Source organism: Bos grunniens, chromosome 28 (genome assembly GCF_055505025.1).
Source record: "Bos grunniens cultivar Pamir isolate PY7600 chromosome 28, Bosgru_T2T1.0, whole genome shotgun sequence".
Classification (NCBI taxonomy): domain Eukaryota; kingdom Metazoa; phylum Chordata; class Mammalia; order Artiodactyla; family Bovidae; genus Bos; species Bos grunniens.
This window is the reverse complement of record NC_141192.1, coordinates 21356781-21376059: the sequence shown is the minus strand read 5'-3', so window position 1 is coordinate 21376059 and position 19279 is coordinate 21356781. Positions and strand designations below refer to the sequence as shown.

The window sequence follows — 19279 nt, the reverse complement described above, 5'->3', positions numbered from 1 at the left end:
AGACTTTCTATGTAAATAATCATGTCATCTACAAATAGAGGAAGTTCTACTTCTTCCTCTGATCTTTGTTTTTAACTTCATTTACTTAAGTGAAGTGAAGCGCTCAGTCGTGTCCAACTCTTTGTCACTTCATGGACTGTAGCCTACCAGGCTCCCTGGTCCATGACTTTCCAGGCAAGAATACTGGAGTGGGTTGCCATTTCCTTCTCCATCATTTACTTAAGTTCACTGGTTAAACAGAAGTTCTGACACTGGGCATCTTTGCCTTCTACTGACCTCAGGGGGAAAACATTTAATATTTCAGCATTAAATATGATGCTAGCTGTAGGCTTTCCATGAATACCTGCTATGATTATCTAATCTATGTAAAAAAAATCATTTTAAAAATTTATTTAATCTTTTGGCCAAGCCATGCAGTATGTGGGATCTTGGATCCCCAACCAGGGATTGAACTCATACCTCCTGCATTGGCAGCATGGAGTCTTAACCACTGAACCACCAAACAACCATTTTTTTAGCATATGAATTTTCATTTTGGGCAGGATTTTGTGAGGAAAGCTTTTCTTTGTCCATAAAGCATCATCAGGAAGCTGAGCGATCGACTTTGAAGATGCCTTACTCAAATGGCTGGCAAGTTGAGGCCAGCCTCTACAGGGACTGCCTAGCTTCCTCACAACATGCTGTGAGTAGCAGCAAACAGGGCTGGAGTAGACACAAGGCAGATGGACTTACAGGGCTGTATAAGATCTAGTAATGATTTTGTCTTTTATTCTAAATGCAATGGGAAGCCCTGGAAGGTTTTCAGCAGGGGAATAAAATTGCCTGATTATGGGGTTTTGTTGTTGTTGTTGTTTTAAGGGATTTATGTTTATTTATGGTGGCTCTGAATCTTCATTGCTGCACACAGGCTTTCTATAGTTGCGGCAAGTGGGGGATACTCTCTAGCTGCGGTGCCTGGGCTTCTCACTGCAGTGGTTTCTCTTGTTGCAGAGCACGAGTTCAAGGTGCTCAAGGACTTTCCATAGTTGCAGCTCACGGGCTCATAGTCGTGGCTCACAGGCCCCAGAGCACAGGCTCAGTTAGTTGTGGCTTAGTTGTCCCATGGCATGTGGTATCCTCCAGGACCAGGACTGAACCTGTATCCCCTGAACTTGCAGCAGGCTCTTCACCACTGGGCTACCAGGGAAGCCCCTGCCTGATTATATTTTTACAAAGATCACTCTACTCTATCAGCAATTATTTGTACTTAGAAACAGAAATTAACAAAAAATTCAGACAATGGAGAAAATTCAAAAGACTCCAGCTAAACCAGTAACTAAAAAGAACATAAATTACCAATTTCAAGAATGGGGAAAACAACAAAGGCACTTTCCAAAAACTGTAATCATTCTATTAATTGATTTGTATTTCTTGACATATTAGAGTTTTACCTGAATAGGAAGGATACTAGTGTGTCTACTAGCATCGTGTCTAATAGGCTAAGCTGCAGATTCAGACTGGCTGAATCTGAACCGTAGATCCACCACTTATTGTGTGAACCTGGACAAGTTACTTGATCTCCCTGGGTCTCAATCATCCCAACTGTAAAAAAGGAGTATTTAATAGTACCATTCTTATCAGTATTGTTGCAGAAACAGAGTTAAGGCATCTGAAGTGCTTAAAATAAGCAACAGAACACAGTAAATCCTCAGGAAATACACAACTCATCATTTGTCATTGATTCCTAGTGCCTAACAGTGTCTGATATTCAAAGAATTGATGTGAGGAAGTGTTTAAATATATGGTTGCTATATAAGTGTGTCAGATATCATCGGCCCATTCTGCAAGGTGATGAATTATTCATGTAATATAGGTTTTATTATTTGCCATTCATCCTGGCTCAAATTAGCAGCAAGACATCTCTGTGGGGGGGGGGAAAAAAAAACTTTCTAAATTGTTCTTTCTTGGAGTGTGGTCTGGTCTGTGGAGCCACCCCAAGAGCCGGAGCTGTCATATCCCCTCTTCCACTTCCCGCTGCAAACAATAAAGGTCATTCGTACGGTAAAAAAATAAATAAATAAATAAAATAAATTGTTCTTTCTTTGCACTAGTAGTACCTCATTTCTTCCTACTAGAACATTTTCTCCAAAAACAGGGACCAAACCTTCCTTTAGCTCATCAGTAAACATCACTGAACAACTACTATGGTGCCATACACTGTGCTCCTTAAAAGGAGATGAAGGGATGACTCTGCCCATGAGAGAACCAACTAGGAGAACATAAGTAAACACGCAGTAACCAAAAAGTGTGGTACATACCCCGCCAGTGTAGTACCCAGAGATAGATGCTATTGGGAATCCAAACCACACTGTAAGGACCGCTGAGAGACATCTCAAGGTATGCCCACAAAATGCTGACATAATCCCTGGCACACAGTGGGTGCTGAATAAATGAATGTTGAGTACCCGGGGGAAAATGGGATAAGACATTACTATGTGTGTGTGTGTGTGTGTGTACATATATATATATCACCACTAAACTTTCAATCTCCACACAGGCCACCATTAAGAGCTAGGAAGGGTACATCACTCATCGATCCCTAGACAAAATCACTCTCCCATTCCATAGACCAGAGCGCTGTACCCACCAAAAGGCAAGAAAAGAATTACAATGGCAATCAAAACAGACATAGTCGATCTTCAAATGCAAGATAATCAATCAAGATTCACTTTGAGTTATCGATCTGAAATAAATTAGATATAAATACTGTCATTATTTCAAGTATTCTTCCATTCTGACCACTTATGTTTATTTATGCTTCAATAGTGTAAATAGTTAAAAGAGAGGAGTAATTGTTGAGATATGAATAAAATTTATTTTTAATAACCTAGGTACTCTGTAACAGATATAGAATGCAAATTTTTATTTAAAAAAATATTTGCAGTCCTCCTTTATTGATAACATAACTGAGATACTTATTTTATACATTTAAATTATCTTGAGATTTGATAACAGTATTTAGCTACAGTGTAGCCCACAAATGAAAATATACAAAATAGTTTTAGGAACACATGTACACCTGTGGGTATACTTATAAATCATACAAAGATAAACATTTATTGTAAAATAAAGACTTTGAAAATGAAACCAGTTCATATAATTTCACCAAGATATGACAAGAAATCTTTATGCAAAAAAAAAAAATAAAAACTGAAACAAAAATAACACTTTCAACTTAGTTTTCTAATGCCTTAAAAATCATATTAACTCTACAAATTGCTATTTTGGAGGAGAGAACTATAACTGTTCCCCTCTCATTTTTTGTCATGCTTACAATAAAACATAAAAAAGTACTCTGAACATAATAAATGGAATTCCTACATTTTAAACCATTATACTATAAAGGATAGCAATTGAGCTCATGTTTTACATTTCTACTTAAGTTTATATTGCACTAAATTACTTTATGTGGAAGAACTAGTTGATGTGTCATAACATAATACCTCGGAAACATTCTTCAACATTCACATCTATATTAATGGATATTTCACAGTCCACTTAAATAAATTTTCTAACATACACCAAATCATCTAACAAAAACAAATCTATAATGCTAATTTGTTTTGAGAGCAAAGATACTCAATATTTACTATTACTGCCCTTGGGAAATACAGTGAAATTTAAAAACATACTTAAATCACTCAGAAACTGGAAATGACATTTGAGCAAGACCTGAAAATTCGTGACTTACTGATGAGTGTCTACATGGCTACTTTTTAAATACAATATTTATCAAAAATGAAGAGAAAAAGTGTTTGTCCTTCTATCCAGTGGAGCAGAATTATGAGAAGAGACATATGAATAATACTTCAATGCTGGCTTCTAACCTATGTTTCATATAACTTAAAATGTCAGTTCTCATCATTCTGCTGTAATATAACCAAGCCTGTTTATTATAATAACAAAAACCAATATTACAGTCTTTGAAAATCATGATTATAATTAAAAGCTTGGAATAGCATAATAAAACTAATGGCAACCTCTTGAATTCAAGTTAGTTCTACTTTCAAATAACACTTTAAAATGGTTTCCAATAACCTTACTGATTAACCAGCATCAGCTTAGGAATTTTTTTTTTTTGCAATGTTCTAAAATATAACTACTGGCATCAAAAAGTATAGTAAGCACTTTTGATTTGTGATGAATAGAAAAATCAAGTACTAAAATACCAGTGGTTCCTGTGACAGGGTAAATATCCCCCTTCAAGTAATGTTCTCCCCCAAATTAAATTAACATTTTATTTTTCCCTCTGAGAGTTTATAAAGGAAAAGAAATCATGATTTTTTTTAATTGAGGTGAAAAAACTGCTTCATAAGTTCATATGTTGTAAAAGCCACTGCCTGAGAAGGAACGCAGCGAATGTAATTAAGAGATAAACCACGATATAATCCTTTTCGAATTCCATGGTGTCCATAGACATACTTCATAGTCTCTCGCATGGTACTGAAAGAGAAAGATAAAATGATAACACCTTTATGCCCAGTCATGAACAGACAACTTCAGAATCATAACAGCATTTTTTTAAAAGAAGCTAAAATTCCATCTTGAGTAGCCTTTGGAAAGCAAGTGTTAAAACAAGCTGAAAATTCACAATAAAACAGCAATTCATTCCGAACAAGATCAAAGCATTAGGCATAGAATTTTGGGGTTCATTAATACAATATATTTTGTCTGTATTATGTCTGTGACATTTACTAGCAACACAATTTCATAATAATATTTGAAATACTAATGTAGTCTTTTTAAAGGATATATGAACAGTTGCCCTTTAAGCTCTCATTTCTGCTCAAGTTGTATGCTATAATGAGTAGATGTTATAGTACTAAAGCTTGAAGGACTGTCTTTCAGATTTCAGCAATGAAGACTTTCTTGTTTCAGTGTTCTTTCCTTTCAAACCAACATTTTGGGCTTTGTCTTTCTCTTTCAATATGCAATGTGGGCTGAAATCTTCAAAAAAATCTTTTGGGTGAATAAAGGCAACTCAAGTTCCTGAATAAATATTCTGCTCTTTCCCTGAGGGACAACACGTCACCAAACAGAATGATTCAAAAGTTATAAATTATAGAAAATTCTATAATGCTATGCTATGCAATAGTGTTAGCCACTAGCCATATGTGGCTACTGAGTACATGAAACTCAGTGGCAAATCCAAAACTGAAATGTGCCCTGAGTGTAAAATATCCCCTGGACTTCAAATATGTAGTATTTTTTTTAAGGGATTAAAAATTTAAATAAATAAATAAAAATGATGTAAAATAAGTAAATTTTATATATATTGGTTTATATATATATATATATTTATATATATTGGTAAATTTTATATATATTGGTTTAAATAAAATATTTTAAAACAATTTCATCTGTTTCTTTTAATACTTTTTAAATGTGGTTACCAAAAAAATTTAAATTACATGTGATTCACATAATATTTCTACTTAACAGAGCTGCTCTAAAATGACTTTTTTTTTTGGCTTCATGCCTTGCTGGATTTAAGTTCCCCAATCAGGGGTCGAACCTAGGCCCCCACAGTGAAACTCTGAGTCCTAAACACTGGACTGTCAGGGAATTCCCTAAAATAAAATTTTAATAGGAGGATTGAAAGTGAAGTGTTAGTTGCTCAGTCATGTCCCACTCTTTGCGACCCCATGGACTGTAGCCTGCCAGGCTCCTCTGCCTGGAATTGCCATGGAATTCTCCAGGCAAGAATACTGGAGCTGGAGTGGGTAGCCACTTCCTTCTCCAGAGGATTTCCCCAACCCAGGGACTGAACCCGAGTCTCCTGCATTGCAGGCAAATTCTTTACCGTCTGAGCCACTAGGGAAACCCAATAGGAGGATTAGGACCTGATTAAATTCTTATAAAGTTAACCAAAGCACACTATGGGAGATAAAATTAAATCTCTAGACTGCTTATGAGATCACAGTCCTATCTCCCTACTTATTTTACACATTACATTTCCTAAAGAAATTGAACAATGACAAATGCAGAACTTACAGGCACTTTTCAAATTCTGGAAGAACAGCTCCTAACTGCATTCGCCGACGTGTTACATCAAATGGGTAGCTAAAAGAAGAAAAAGACAGAAGGACTTAAAAACGATTTTTAATTTTCTACTCAGCAATTATTGAATACAAAGTCCCATGTATGCTAGGAAATAATGTGTTCCTATTCTCTGATTATTTTGTCTAACCTGGGAGTCAGGATATAGGCACATGAATAAAACCAAATAACAAAACCGAGGTCTCTTTGCCCTTTGCAGAAGTGGTTCTCTTGGGTTTGGTGATTCTTCTCTTTCATCACCCAATGTCAAGTTCTCTTTATTCCCCAAAGGAAAGTGAAATGCACTTCCTGAAGAAATAAACTGAGTACTTTCCGCTGCTGTGACCCTAAGACAGGGTTTCTTAACTTTGTCACTACTGCCATTTGGGTTGGACCATTCTCAGTTGTGGGGGCTGTCTTGGGCAGTAGGATGTGTAGGTACATCTCTGGCTTCTGCCCAATAGGTGCCAGTAGCACATCCCCAACTGTAACAACCAAAAATGTCTCCAGACATTACTAAACATCTACTAGAGGCAAAACCACCCCCAGTTAAGAATCACTACCCTAAGAGCATTCAGCAAGTGCCCTTGTATACAGCAGGCCAACAAAAAGTCTCCTTAAGGGCGAAAATTAACAATGCAGATGATTGTATTGAGAGGACAGAGGTAATTTTATGTGGAAAGATTGCCTGGTTCTGTAACTCCGTATGGTGGGACAAATGTTAACTAGACTTACTGTCATGATCATTTTGCCATATATACAAGTATCAAATCATTATGTTGTACACCAGAAAGTAATATGTCAATTATACCTCAACTTACAAATTTTTAGGTTGTCTAAAATGAAATATACAAAAATAATCTCTTTGGAGTAAGACTCAGGTCATTTTTTAAATCATATTTTTAGGGCTAATATTGACTACTTAGGTCCTGTGCTAAGCAAGATAAAGTATATCATCTCATCCCATCTTTACATAATTGCATGAGACAGGTACTCTTATCTCAATGTTAAGAAAATTGAGTCTTAGAGACATTTTCCCTACCATAAAACTGCTTTCTACTTTCCTATTCAAAGCTCTCATTCATATATATATATATATATAAATATAAAAGTGAAAGTCGCTCAGTCAGGTCCAACTCTTTATGATCCCATGGACTATACACTCCATGGAGTTCTCTAGGCCAGAATACTGGAGTGGGTAGCCTTTCCCTTCTCCAGGGGATTTTCCCAACCCAGGGATTGAGCTCAGGTCTCCCGTATGGCAGGTGGATTCTTTACCAGCTGAGCCACACATGTTATAAATACATATATAATATACACATAGTGATATATGAGAAAAATAAGTATATACTTCTATATACACTTAAATTTACTATGCAATAGTCATAATTTAAAAACCACCCATATACCAACCAAACAGCTTAAGAAATAACATTAGTAATAGATGAAGTGTGTTATACATCTCAATAGCATCTCCATTAATTACCAATCTTTTTTTTTTTTTGACCCTGCCTCAAGGCTTGCAGGATCTTGGTTTCCCAACCAAGGAACAAACCTATGCCCCCTGCAGTGAAAGTGAAGACTTCTAACCACTGGACCCCCAGGGAATTCCCCTCCATGAATTATCTTTAAAAAAAAAAATCATTTATTTATTTGGCTGTGCCGGATCTTAGTTGCAGCGCGTGGGATCTTCAACCTTTGTTGCAGGATCTTTAGTTGGGACATGCGAACTCTCAGTTGCAGCACATGGGATCTAGTTTCCTGATCAGAGATCAAACCTGGGCACCTGCCAGAGCAGTCCCACGAACTATCGTTTAATGGGAGGTGGAGAGATAAAAAAATTTTGTGGGGAATAAAGGGACCAAAACCTCAACCTGAACAATTCAGTCTCTAAGCAGAAGATGTGTCTGGGTAGAAGAAATTGACTAATAGGGAGAAAGTAAGGAGACAAAGTACAAGGATCAGAACGAGGGAAGTAACAATGGGAAAGAAAGAAAACAACACTCCAGGCAATGTTCTTACGTAAAAAATTGCAAAACTGTTTGGATATGTGCAATGTGAAAAATGATTTCAAGGTATTATCAGGACTATAAGATTAATGGTTATCAGTAACAATAGGAAAGTTGCGGGCTAAGGACGGGCACAAAAAAGAAAACAAGAACGTAGTATATGAATTATGGAGTTTGCACTGACGACAGAAGTCCAGGTAGAAATATTCAAGAGGTTACCAGAGGGAACCGGTATGAAGATTTCAATAGAATTAGTTATCTGTACAGAGGTTGACCTTTGAATCCTTAAAGATAGATGAGCTACTCTAGATATTTACAGGAAGAGCAAAGGACTAAAGTCTGGCAAGGTCTTAACAGTATCAGCACAGATAGGGAGGAGGAGGAAAACAGGAATCAGCAAGATACCTGAAAAGGGAAAGGTGGGAGGATGATGGCCAAGAGAGGGCACTGTTTACAAAAACCAAGGAAACAAAACAATTAGAAAGAGGATAAAAGAACTGAGAAGAGCCACTGGATCTGTAAGAGTCAATGCGTGTAGAATACAAAGAGAAGTGGAAAAGAGAAGACAGATTTTAAGGCTCTAAATTGGAAGTAAATAATAAAGAAAAGGGCAGTAAAACCAAGAAGAGAATACAGAATAGCTAGAGGTGAGCATTCTCTCCAAATGAACAAGGTTCCACAGCTATATTTCTAAAAGTAAACTACACTTTTTTTCTTTACCTTCAACCTAGTCTGCTCCTACAAAGTATACTGAGTCTGCTTTCACAAAAGTAATCCTTAATCATAAACTTCAATGAACACCTTACCTTTCAGTACTTATCCTACTTTGACTTTTCTTTTTTCCATTGGATACTATTTTTTTTGAGCCTTTGTGACTCTAGTACTTCCTGTTGTCTTCCTGTTTTTCAGGATACTCCTCAGTCACAGAAATCTTTCCTTCTTCCTGTTCCTGAAATGTTCCTGCCTCATAGTATTCCAGCCTCATTTTATCTCATCTATCCAATCTCTCTTGGTCTACAGAAATTCTTAGAAGCCACCTTTCCATTACACTTTCCACCTAATTCATCTATGTCCCTAACTGGTTATTGTTTAGTCGCTAAGCCATGTCCGACTCTTTTGTGACCCAGTGGACTGTAACCCGTCAGGATTCTCTGTCCACGGGATTTCCCAGGCAAGAATACTAGAGTAGGTTGCCATTTCTTTCTCCAGGGGACCTTCCTGATCCAGGGATGGATCCTGGGTCTCCAGCTTAGCAGGTAGATTCTTTACCGCTGAGCCTCCTGGGAAATCCCATGTCCCTAATACAACTTATATTAATATAGAGTTCCCTTGACTGCTACTGTCTCAATAAGAGTATTAGCTTCTTGAGGCAACAGTTTTGTTCTTCCATTAGTGAAAATCCCAGTGCTTAGCGTAGTTTCTGGCACAAAGCAGGTCTTTAAGATTTACTGCAAGAAAACTTGTGCCTACACACACACACATATATACACATACTCGATAAATGGCTCAGATTTCAGAAACCTCATATGGGCAAATTCATAAGAAAACATGGCTGAAGACTATACTCAGTGTTTCCTTCTAGCTTTCCTTTTCCTTTCTTTTAAAATCCACAGAAATTGAGTAGGTTCAAGCTAATTTGGTCAATTTGGCACAAAGTTATTTATAATACGCTTTAAGGGCAGGTACATTGGAAAAATGTATTAAATTAATATTTATATTTTTCAAGGGATCCTGTTTTTAATAACCTATTAGAAAAAAATAAAATAACTAACCAATGCTAAAAATCAGGCTTGGATAAACGTATTTGACTTAAGTTGATTAGAAACTTACGATATTGTCTGTGCTATTGCTCCAGCAACACCTCCACAAAGTAAGTTTATGTGAGTTTTCAAAACTAAGACATTAGGATTGTCTGATGAAGGTCTGCCAAGAAGGGTGGGAGCATAGGAAAGCCCAACACTCTTTAAGGTACCAAAAGTAAAAAATGAAACACCTGAAAGACAAAATATAAATTCACCACGATGCTTAACAGAATGTAAGCTGTGAGAAGACACCATTCTTACATAATAACCAATTAACTCAAGGAACTAACTATGCATTTCCTGATTTCAGATATTTGGCTTAATCTAAGATGAAAAGATTTAATTAATGTTTATAAATAACCTAAAGACAACAAAATTACCACCTATAAAAAATTATAGCATTGGTTTTTCACGCACTAGTATAATGTTCAGTTCACTGAATAAAGGTAGTTGTTGAGTATAATGCCACCTTATACATGAATAGAATTAAACAGTTTCGCAAGATTTCACATAAGTAAAAGTTAAACTAATGATTAGTAATTTTAACTAAATATAACATATTTGTAATAATGATGATAATGTAAGGAAGAGGCAACAAATTTAGAAGTGACAAAGCATTATTTCATTCAGTGTCTAATTTTGTCTTCAAGGAATAGCTATGACAATGAGTGACTCAGAAGACACATGGAATCTAATTAATACTGAGTTAAGTTATTGATAATGTGCAATTGGTACTGGCTGAATATGTACATGATTTATTTTATAATAGAAACATTAAAAGTCATATGTTAAAAAAAATAAGCAAAATTCAAGCATTCCTATCAACTAAACATTACTCAAGAAATCTTGATATCTACTAAATTTTAAAAACATATTTAAAAAAATACTTAACCTTAAGAACAAATAAGCCCTAACAAAAATTCAGTCTAGAATAATAACTCAATATATGCATGTATTCTTTATAAAAAATTCTTACGAACTTATAGTATTAAAAATGATGATATACAACTTTAGAATACTCATACACTTTTATATTTGGGAAATCTACTCACCAAACTTAAACACAGAAACCTTAACTACAAAAATAGGTCACAAAAAGGAAATTCATAGCAAATTAAACACAAGTAAGAAAAAAATTGAAATACCTAAATTATGTAGAATGGTATTCAGTGAAATATGACAGATTTTTTAAAAATGTGAATAGTATTCAGAAATATGAAAAAGACTTGGGAAACTGGAAAAATTAAGAAACAAAATTATGTACATACAATAACAATGTAAAAAATGTTTCAAAAATAAAACTAAGAACAAAAAATTAGAAAGAGAAGAACATATAGTAAAAAAAGTAAAGCTTTCTTATTCCAGCATAATGGCAATGAAGGTATTCCAAGTCTTCATCATTATAGAACAACTATATCCATTGCTGGGCTTACAGAAAGGAATCCCTAGTTTCTAGGAATCCCTAGCAGCATCACCTTCCAAAAATATAATCTGAGGTCCACTTGGGAGTTGTGGCCCATGACAGAAGTGGAGTGACTCTACGTTTTGATACTAACAGTCAAGCCATTGAGACAGATCCTGCCGTTGGGCCTTGAGAAGATGGAATCACTGGGTCAGAAACTCAAATTAAGATCCAGTAACATGTTGGACTTCCCTGGTGGTCCAGTGGTTAAGACTCCACACTTCCAGTGCAGAGGCCATGCGTTCAATTCCTGGTTAGGGAACTAAGATCCCACCTGCCATGTGATGTGGCAAAAAAAAAAAGGTAATAGAAACTCATAGTTAAAGACCATCCGAGAAAAAAAAAACCCACAGGAAATAACAAACTAAATAAACAAAGACCACCAGGCATAGGAGGAGGCAAATAAACTTCTATATTTATAAAAATTGGGGGAGTAAGGATTCAGGAAAACAAGCAAACAAGAAAGGAATAAAAAGAAACATAAAAAGAAAAACAACAAGAGGAAATCAATATCAAGGTAAAGAAACAAATCCAAATATATCAATAATCACAACAACCATTAAGTAGACTAACTGGCAATTAAAGATTTTACTGACAGGATTAAAAAAAATTCAGCTATATGATGATTACAAAATAAATACCTAAAACAAAAACATGCAAAAGTAGAAAATGAAAGGATGAAGAAAGATAACCCAGGCAAATATTAACTTGGGTCTAGGTTTAAAAATTATGAATTCAGGGAATTTGAACAATGACAATACACTAGATAACATTAAGAAAGCTTCATAATAGTAAGACAAATACCATATGATAGCACTTCTATGTGGAATCTGAAATATGACAAAATGAACCTATCCAAGAAACAAAATCAGAGACACAGAGATTGGTAGTTCCCAGGGGAGAGGGGGCTGGCGGAAGGGAGGCTGGGGTTAGCAGTTTCAGGCTTTTATATAGAGAACAGATGAACAAGGTCCTGCTGTGTAGTACAGAGAACTGTATTCAACTCCTATGATGACCCACAATGGAAAAGAATATATTTTTTAAAAAGAATGTAAAAATAAAAGTTTCATAATGGTCTGTGGTTATACTCACTAAAAAAAAAGCATAGAGCTGAATACTGGAAATATTGTGGGTGAAATATAATAAAGTGAATTTGCTTTAAAAAAAATTGGGGGGGGGGGTAAAAGGTGAAGAGAGTAAGGAATGGGAATAGATAAAACAAGATGTCATCAGGTGACCACTATGAAGTTAGATGGGTACACGGTGGTTCATTATACTACTGCCAGTTTTTGAATATGTTTGAAATTTTCCAATTTTAAGTAAAAACAAATGAATAAAATAACAAAGTCAAAGGATGAAACTAAAGCAGGTAGTTAAAGGAAAAAAAACCCAAAGGCCAAAAATTAATGAGGTAAGCACACAACTGAAGAATAAACCCAAGAGAAAAGAGATAACTAATGCAGGAACAAGAATCCATGAAATGGAAAATAAAGGTAGACTAGAAAACAGAAAGAAAGCCAAAACTGATTCTTTATAAAATCAGATAACCGATAAATAAAAAAACAACAGAACTACAGATAGAGCAGATGTGAAAAAAATATGAAGAAATAAGGAAAACCTTTTGCCAAGAAAGTTGAAAACAAACACAAAACAGTCAAGTTCAAAATGGTAAAGAAAGGTATGAATTACCAAAAATCACTCACAGAGACAGAAAACCTAAATGGTCATATAACCTACATGGTCATATAAGCATTCAAGAAATTAAACCAGTATTTAAAAATCATCTCACAATAAAAACTTTCAAGAAACAGATAATTCTAATAATTTTATACAAATTGTTCCTGAGGATAGAAATGAGGAAATACTCTTCAACTCATTCTATGAGACCTATGTAACCATGATACCCAAACCACACAAGGATGTTCAAGAAGAGAAAATTGCAAACTAATCTCACACCTCACTCATAAATATAGATGTAAAACTTCTAAAAACAATTAGTGAATGGAACCCAATAGGATATAAAAAGATCACTGTATCATAACCAATTTGGGCTGACATTAGAACATCTATTAAAGTCATTCATCAAATTAATAGATTAAATGAAAAAACTTATCATATCAGTAAATGCAGAAAAGAGTGTCTGAAAAGATTCAACACCAGTTCAGATAAAAATTCTTACCATACTACCTCAACCTGATAAATAGTACATTAGGCTAAATAAATACTAGAAACATTTCCTTTAAAATTCAGTAATGAGCCAAAACGCCAACTATCACCACTTTTATTCACTGATGCACTGTAGATCCTTAGCTAGTACAGCAAGATAAACATAAACAGACAAATAATGATTTGAACTGAAGTGAGAAAAATGATGTTATTTGCACAGGATGTGATGGTGCACACAGGAAATCCAAAGCACTTACATGGTAACTGGCTATAATACCAACAAGTAGAATGGCTAGCTATAAAATCATATAAAAATTAAATCAAGCAATAAACTTAAAACATAATGTTTGTAAAAGACACAACAAAGCTTATAAGGTGTCTATAAATATATCTAACAAAAAATGTCGAAGCTCTGTATGCAATTTCATTCAGACTTCCAACAAAGACTTTTGTACAACATCAAAAAATGATTCTAAAATGCATGTGGAATAGCAAGATATCTACAGTCCTTATATTACTCAAAAAAAAAGAAACATACGGTCAAGGGACTTGTCCTACCAAATGTAAGGACTTATTATAAAACTGCACTCTATTATTGTTTTAAGAAGTGACACTACAGATCACTGGGAAAAGAAGAAATTATTTAATCAATGGTTATCCTTAGAAAGGAAAAAAAGCAATTCTGGACAGATTAGGGGCTTAAATAATAAATGCTCAACTTTAAAATCATTCCTACAACAAAATGAAAAACGCAAGATGTTGCCAAATGTAAAACATACCTGCATATGGAGCCATTCCTAATATAGTAGGCATCAAGCCTCTGTAAAATCCAAGGAAACCACCTTCCTTTTGCATGAAGAAAAATTAGAAGTAAAATTACATTGAGCTCATTATGACAAATGCAAAAGAACAAAAGCATACATTATAATGGATATATTATCCTGGACCCACACTAAAACACAGATATGTTTTCATAATTATTATTAATGTTAATAATTACAAAAGAAAAACTACTTAGATAACATTAAAAATAATTGCCTAAGTATAAAAGGGCATGTTATAGACAAGAAAAGTAAAAATGAAATACCTTTGCATAAATCGTTTTGAATGCATGAATAATTCCTGTATAAGTGTGTTCCCCTTTCACCTGGAATGCTAGGCGTACTCTAACCATGTCAAGAGGGTAAGTACAGATAACTGCTGTCATACCTGAAAAGAAAGTAGAAACTTAAAATGTGTAAGAATCATTTTATATATATATCAGATCAGATCCTATCATTAGTAATGTCTCAAATTATATAGTAATGATGAAAACCCAATGAAATCAAAGGTAATATTACTGACAGAATTATATAATAATTTCATCAGCTAAAAACCATCTTTTCAAATTCTTGCCACTGTGAAGTTAAAATGTTAGCACCAAAAGACTACAGTGTTAGTGGATCATGAGTATTTTAAAAATTCTATTACTTGTCAGATAAGATATCAGAAAAGAAAAACTGACTATCTCCGTAGCAGTAGGCAGGACATTTGATGTTTTACTTATTTTTTCTAATCCTAAAATGGAGATATGCTTAACTTACCCAAAGAATTCTTTTAAATATAAAATAAGGGCACTTTTTAAAAAAAATTCAAAGCATAATCAGTATCTTCTTTTTAAAATTTAAGTAAGGGGAATTCCCTGGTGGTCTAGTGGTTAGGACTGCATGCGCTCACTGCCAAGGTCCTGGATTCAATCCCTGATCAGTGAACTAAGATACCCTGTGGCATGACAGAAAAAAAAATCTGAAAAATATATAATATTTAGATAAATTTGTTACTGACTAAACATAATAAGGGGCTTCCCTGATAGCTCAGCTGGTAAAGAATCCGCCTGCAATGCGGGAGACCTGGGTTGAATCCCTGGGTTGGGAAGATCCCCTGGAGAAGGGAAAGGCTACTGCTGCTGCTCCCACTCCAGTATTCTGGCCTGGAGAATTCCATGGACTGTAGTCAGATATGACTGAGCGACTTTCACTTTAAACATAATAAAAATATAATGTCCAAAGTAATAGAAACAATTTGTTTTAGGGATAAAAATCTCTTGTTAAGCTAATTTAGTTATTAAGTCCTAGATTTTTATCAACATATGACTTATAAAAAATTCCATAAACTAACAAGCTGAGTTTTTATTTTTATCTTCTTTATTGTAGTATAGTTGATGTATGAGTTACTTTTTAAATTAAAAATAGTCTTTTATTTTTGTAAAGCACCAAAGACTTGACCAAATCCACAGAGTTTCTGTATGACAGAGTACAATTTGAGACTAAATTTTCTGGTTCATATCACAACATATATTTCCTTCCCTATAATTACATTTTCTCAAACATTTACTTAATATTTTCTAACATTGAAATTTTTAGTTCAGAAATTCGAGCAGTCAGGGCTTCCCTGGTGTCTTAGTGGTAAAGAAGCCACCAGAATGCAGGAGACACAGGTTTGATCCCTGATCCAGGAAGATTCCCACATGCTATAAAGCAACAAAGCCTGTGCACCACAACCACTTAGCCCAGGCTCTAGAGCCCACGCTCCATAACGAGAAGCCACCGCAATGAGAAGCCCACCGCAACTAAAGAGTAGCCCCTATTCGCAGCAACTAGAGAAAAACTCCTGCAGCAACAAAGACCCAGCACAGCCATAAATAAAATTATTTTTTAAAAAAGAAGAAGAATTCCAGCAGTCCAGTTGTTGGAAATGTCAATCCTTCATTTCAGTCAATTTGATTTTAAGCTCTCCATCTGAGCTATTTGTTTTCAAGCTATTCATTTCCCAACTATTTAACATTTTTTTTTTATCTATTGGTATTCAAACTAGTCATGTCTGGCAGTCCAGGCAGTGACTTTTCTAAATGGCCTCTTTTAAGTCTGAATCTAAACCAATACAGTGCAAATGTGATGTTCCTAAGACAAGGTTTGGCGGTAATACCATGTTTAATTCACAGCAAATATCTTATTATCCAGATATTTTAAAAACTACATATTTTGCAGCGTGGTTTAATTTTTTGCAGCTTGTGCTAAATATTTTACAAGGGAAATTTTTTTTTTTTTTACAAGGGAAATTTTAACAAAATAAAGAGAGATTTTCTATAAACAAGTTTCATGTTTATTGAAATGGTTCATATTAAGGAGTTTAACAACTATAGAAAAGAATTTAAAAACTGACCATTTTTTAAGGCTTGATCATAGTGACACAACTTGGTTAAACATCAGATTTTGCTAGAATTTATTTATCCAAATCATCACTATTCATTTTATTTTTTAGTTGTAAACTTTTACAACTCCTGTATTTTTTTTCTGCTTCCTATCTGGATCACTTTTGTCTTTCCTCTCCCATTTGCTCTCCCAGACTTCATTTATTTCTTCTTTCCTCTTACATGCCCTCAAGCCTTCTCATTGTCTTCTTACTGGCTTCAAGTGGCTTAACATGAAATAAATGGATTAACAAAGTGACCAAAATTTTTTTTCTACAGTAAACTCTGTAGAAAATGAGGTCATCCAGAAATTTGTAAAGGTAAAGGAGGCATTAGCTTAAAAGCTGTAACACTATAAGTCAGGCTGAGGAGCTGCCATAACATAACTATACCTCAGAGAATGGTAAAAACAATGCCTATGATTACTATAATACTCAACTGATGATTTAGTTTTACAATTTTTCAGCCAGTTGATTTCAGCATGTTTTTATATGGTGTGTTTCTTTTGAATTTGAGCAATTAATCAAATCTTCCTAAAGAAAAACAAAATCTTTTAACCAGGATGTTTAAAAATTACAAATTTTGGCGGGGGGGGAGTGTGCAGGGGTTGTTGTCTGATATTTCTAAAAGCAACTCAATGATTTAAATGTAATTTTAAACTTTAGAATTTAGCAAGAAAATTTTTAGTACTTTCGTACTCTGATAAATCTTGAAAATCCCTGAAGATTTTAAATATGTTTATTTATCCTTGGAATAAGTGGGAGGTGAGAACTATTCTTCTGATAATCATATTTTACCCTTCACTCGAAGTATAAAATTATGAAGCCCTAAGTAGAGAAAAGATTATGACATCTTACATTGTTCAAACAAAAATCAATACTGTGCTGTAAAGTAAGTTTGAGGTTATTCAACTAAGTTCTGATTCACTTCATGATGACTCTGTCAATGCTTTTTTAAAATACCACACTGGACTTCAGTGGTGGTCCAGTGGTTAAGACCATCCACCTCCATTGAAGGGGGTGAGGGATCCATCCCTGGTCAGGGATCTAAGACTCCACCTGCCCTGGAACAGCCAAAATAATAATAATAAATTAAAATTAAAACATAATTGAGGGGCTTCCCTGGTGGCTCAGGGGTAAAGAATCCACCTGCCAATGCAAGAGACACGAGTTCAATCCCTGGTCCAGGAAGACTGCACATGCTGTGAAGCAACAAAGCCCCTGCGTGCACCACAGCTACCGAGCCCTCCTGCCCAACAGCCCGGCTCCACAACAAGAGAAGCCACCGCAGTGAGAAGCCTGCGAACCACAACCAGAGAAGACTGCGGCAACAAGGCCTAGCACAGCCAAAGCCTTTAAATAATTTATAACTGAAGTGCCTTTGGTTTATTATTACTTTCCAGTATATAGTGAAATTTTGATGTTAAGATGACTTTCATTTCAGAAAAATGAAGCTGAAAGCACCAAATGAACATGCTATTCCATCAGTAATCAAGTGTCATGAAAAGAAAATAATACAAAGCAGGATTTAACTCATAATCCTACTTCATCTTTCCTACAACCCTGAAAGAAAGAGTTTGACCAGTCACTTATAAAATTTAAGAGACAAAAAATTTTTAAAATGATGTTAGAAATGATAAATTATAAGATTTGAAAACTTTATTAAAATTTTCCTTCTGTAAAATGAGAGATAATCATAGCACTTTCTTCATAGTATTGTTCTTTGAACTACATGTCAAGTGCCCAAAGATTACAAGTACTCAGGTCTGTGACCAGTACAAAGAAAGTGCACAATACATGTTAGCACTGTCATGCCAGTGTGAAATACCAGTTGACAGAAAGCTGTTGCTCCAGCTCCCAAGATCTGCCCCCATCATGCCTGTGATAGTCCTCTCCCATAACCAGAACTCCCACCACCACCACATACCATTTCCTGATCCAGTCATGAAAAAGTTAACTGGAGGCTTTCAAAACCTGCCCTATTTTTTAGCATCTCTACAGTTGTTTTGCTGAACATTTTGAACACTATTCCTGGTTATTTTTTTCTACTTACTGATCTGGGGTCAGCCTATCAGAAGTAAAAAAGAACTAAGTAAACATTGGATAAGGCAAAACTATGGATAAGGTAGGTCAGGTTGCACACTGTAAATCTAGGTCCAAAAAAAATCAAAATCCTATAAACCTTGTGATATCCACAAAAATTTAAGATTTTGATATATCACCTTCCCGTGGTCTTAATAATGGTACATTCTTACCTTAAAATACAATACAGTTATTTACAAAAGTAAGAAAGATCTATGTACTGATACAGGACAGAGTCTTGAGATAACTGTAAAAGAAAAGTTCTTATCCTATAGAATAGTATTAGAAAAAAGCATAACATAAGAAACTGCTATTAATAATATGACTGCTTCCAGGGAGTGGAACTATTTTTCACTGTATAGGAATATGTATTACTATAGCCATTATAATTTTTAAAAAATTTTTGAAAGAAAAAAATACACATTTCCAGAAGTAGATCTGTCAAAGGGAAC

At 34.8% G+C, this 19279-nt stretch overlaps 1 protein-coding gene across 4 annotated transcripts in view; it reads right to left on the bottom strand.

Moving 5' to 3' along the window:
* Positions 1 to 2887: 2887 nt before the first annotated feature.
* SLC25A16 (solute carrier family 25 member 16) overlaps positions 2888 to 19279 on the bottom strand; it is a 28989-nt gene continuing 12597 nt past the window's right edge. For 2 of the 4 annotated variants that reach the window (XM_086382699.1, XM_086382700.1), the window contains 5 exons: positions 14605 to 14726; positions 14297 to 14363; positions 9918 to 10080; positions 6034 to 6102; positions 2888 to 4482 (listed from right to left, as the gene is read on the bottom strand). In XM_086382699.1, coding sequence (XP_086238825.1) covers positions 4326 to 4482; positions 6034 to 6102; positions 9918 to 10080; positions 14297 to 14363; positions 14605 to 14726 — 578 coding nt within the window. In that variant the 3' untranslated portion in view covers positions 2888 to 4325. Of the gene's footprint in view, positions 4511 to 6033; positions 6103 to 9917; positions 10081 to 14296; positions 14364 to 14604; positions 14727 to 19279 lie in introns of all 4 variants that reach the window. The other 2 variants (XM_086382701.1, XR_015157104.1) reach the window with 2 other exon arrangements.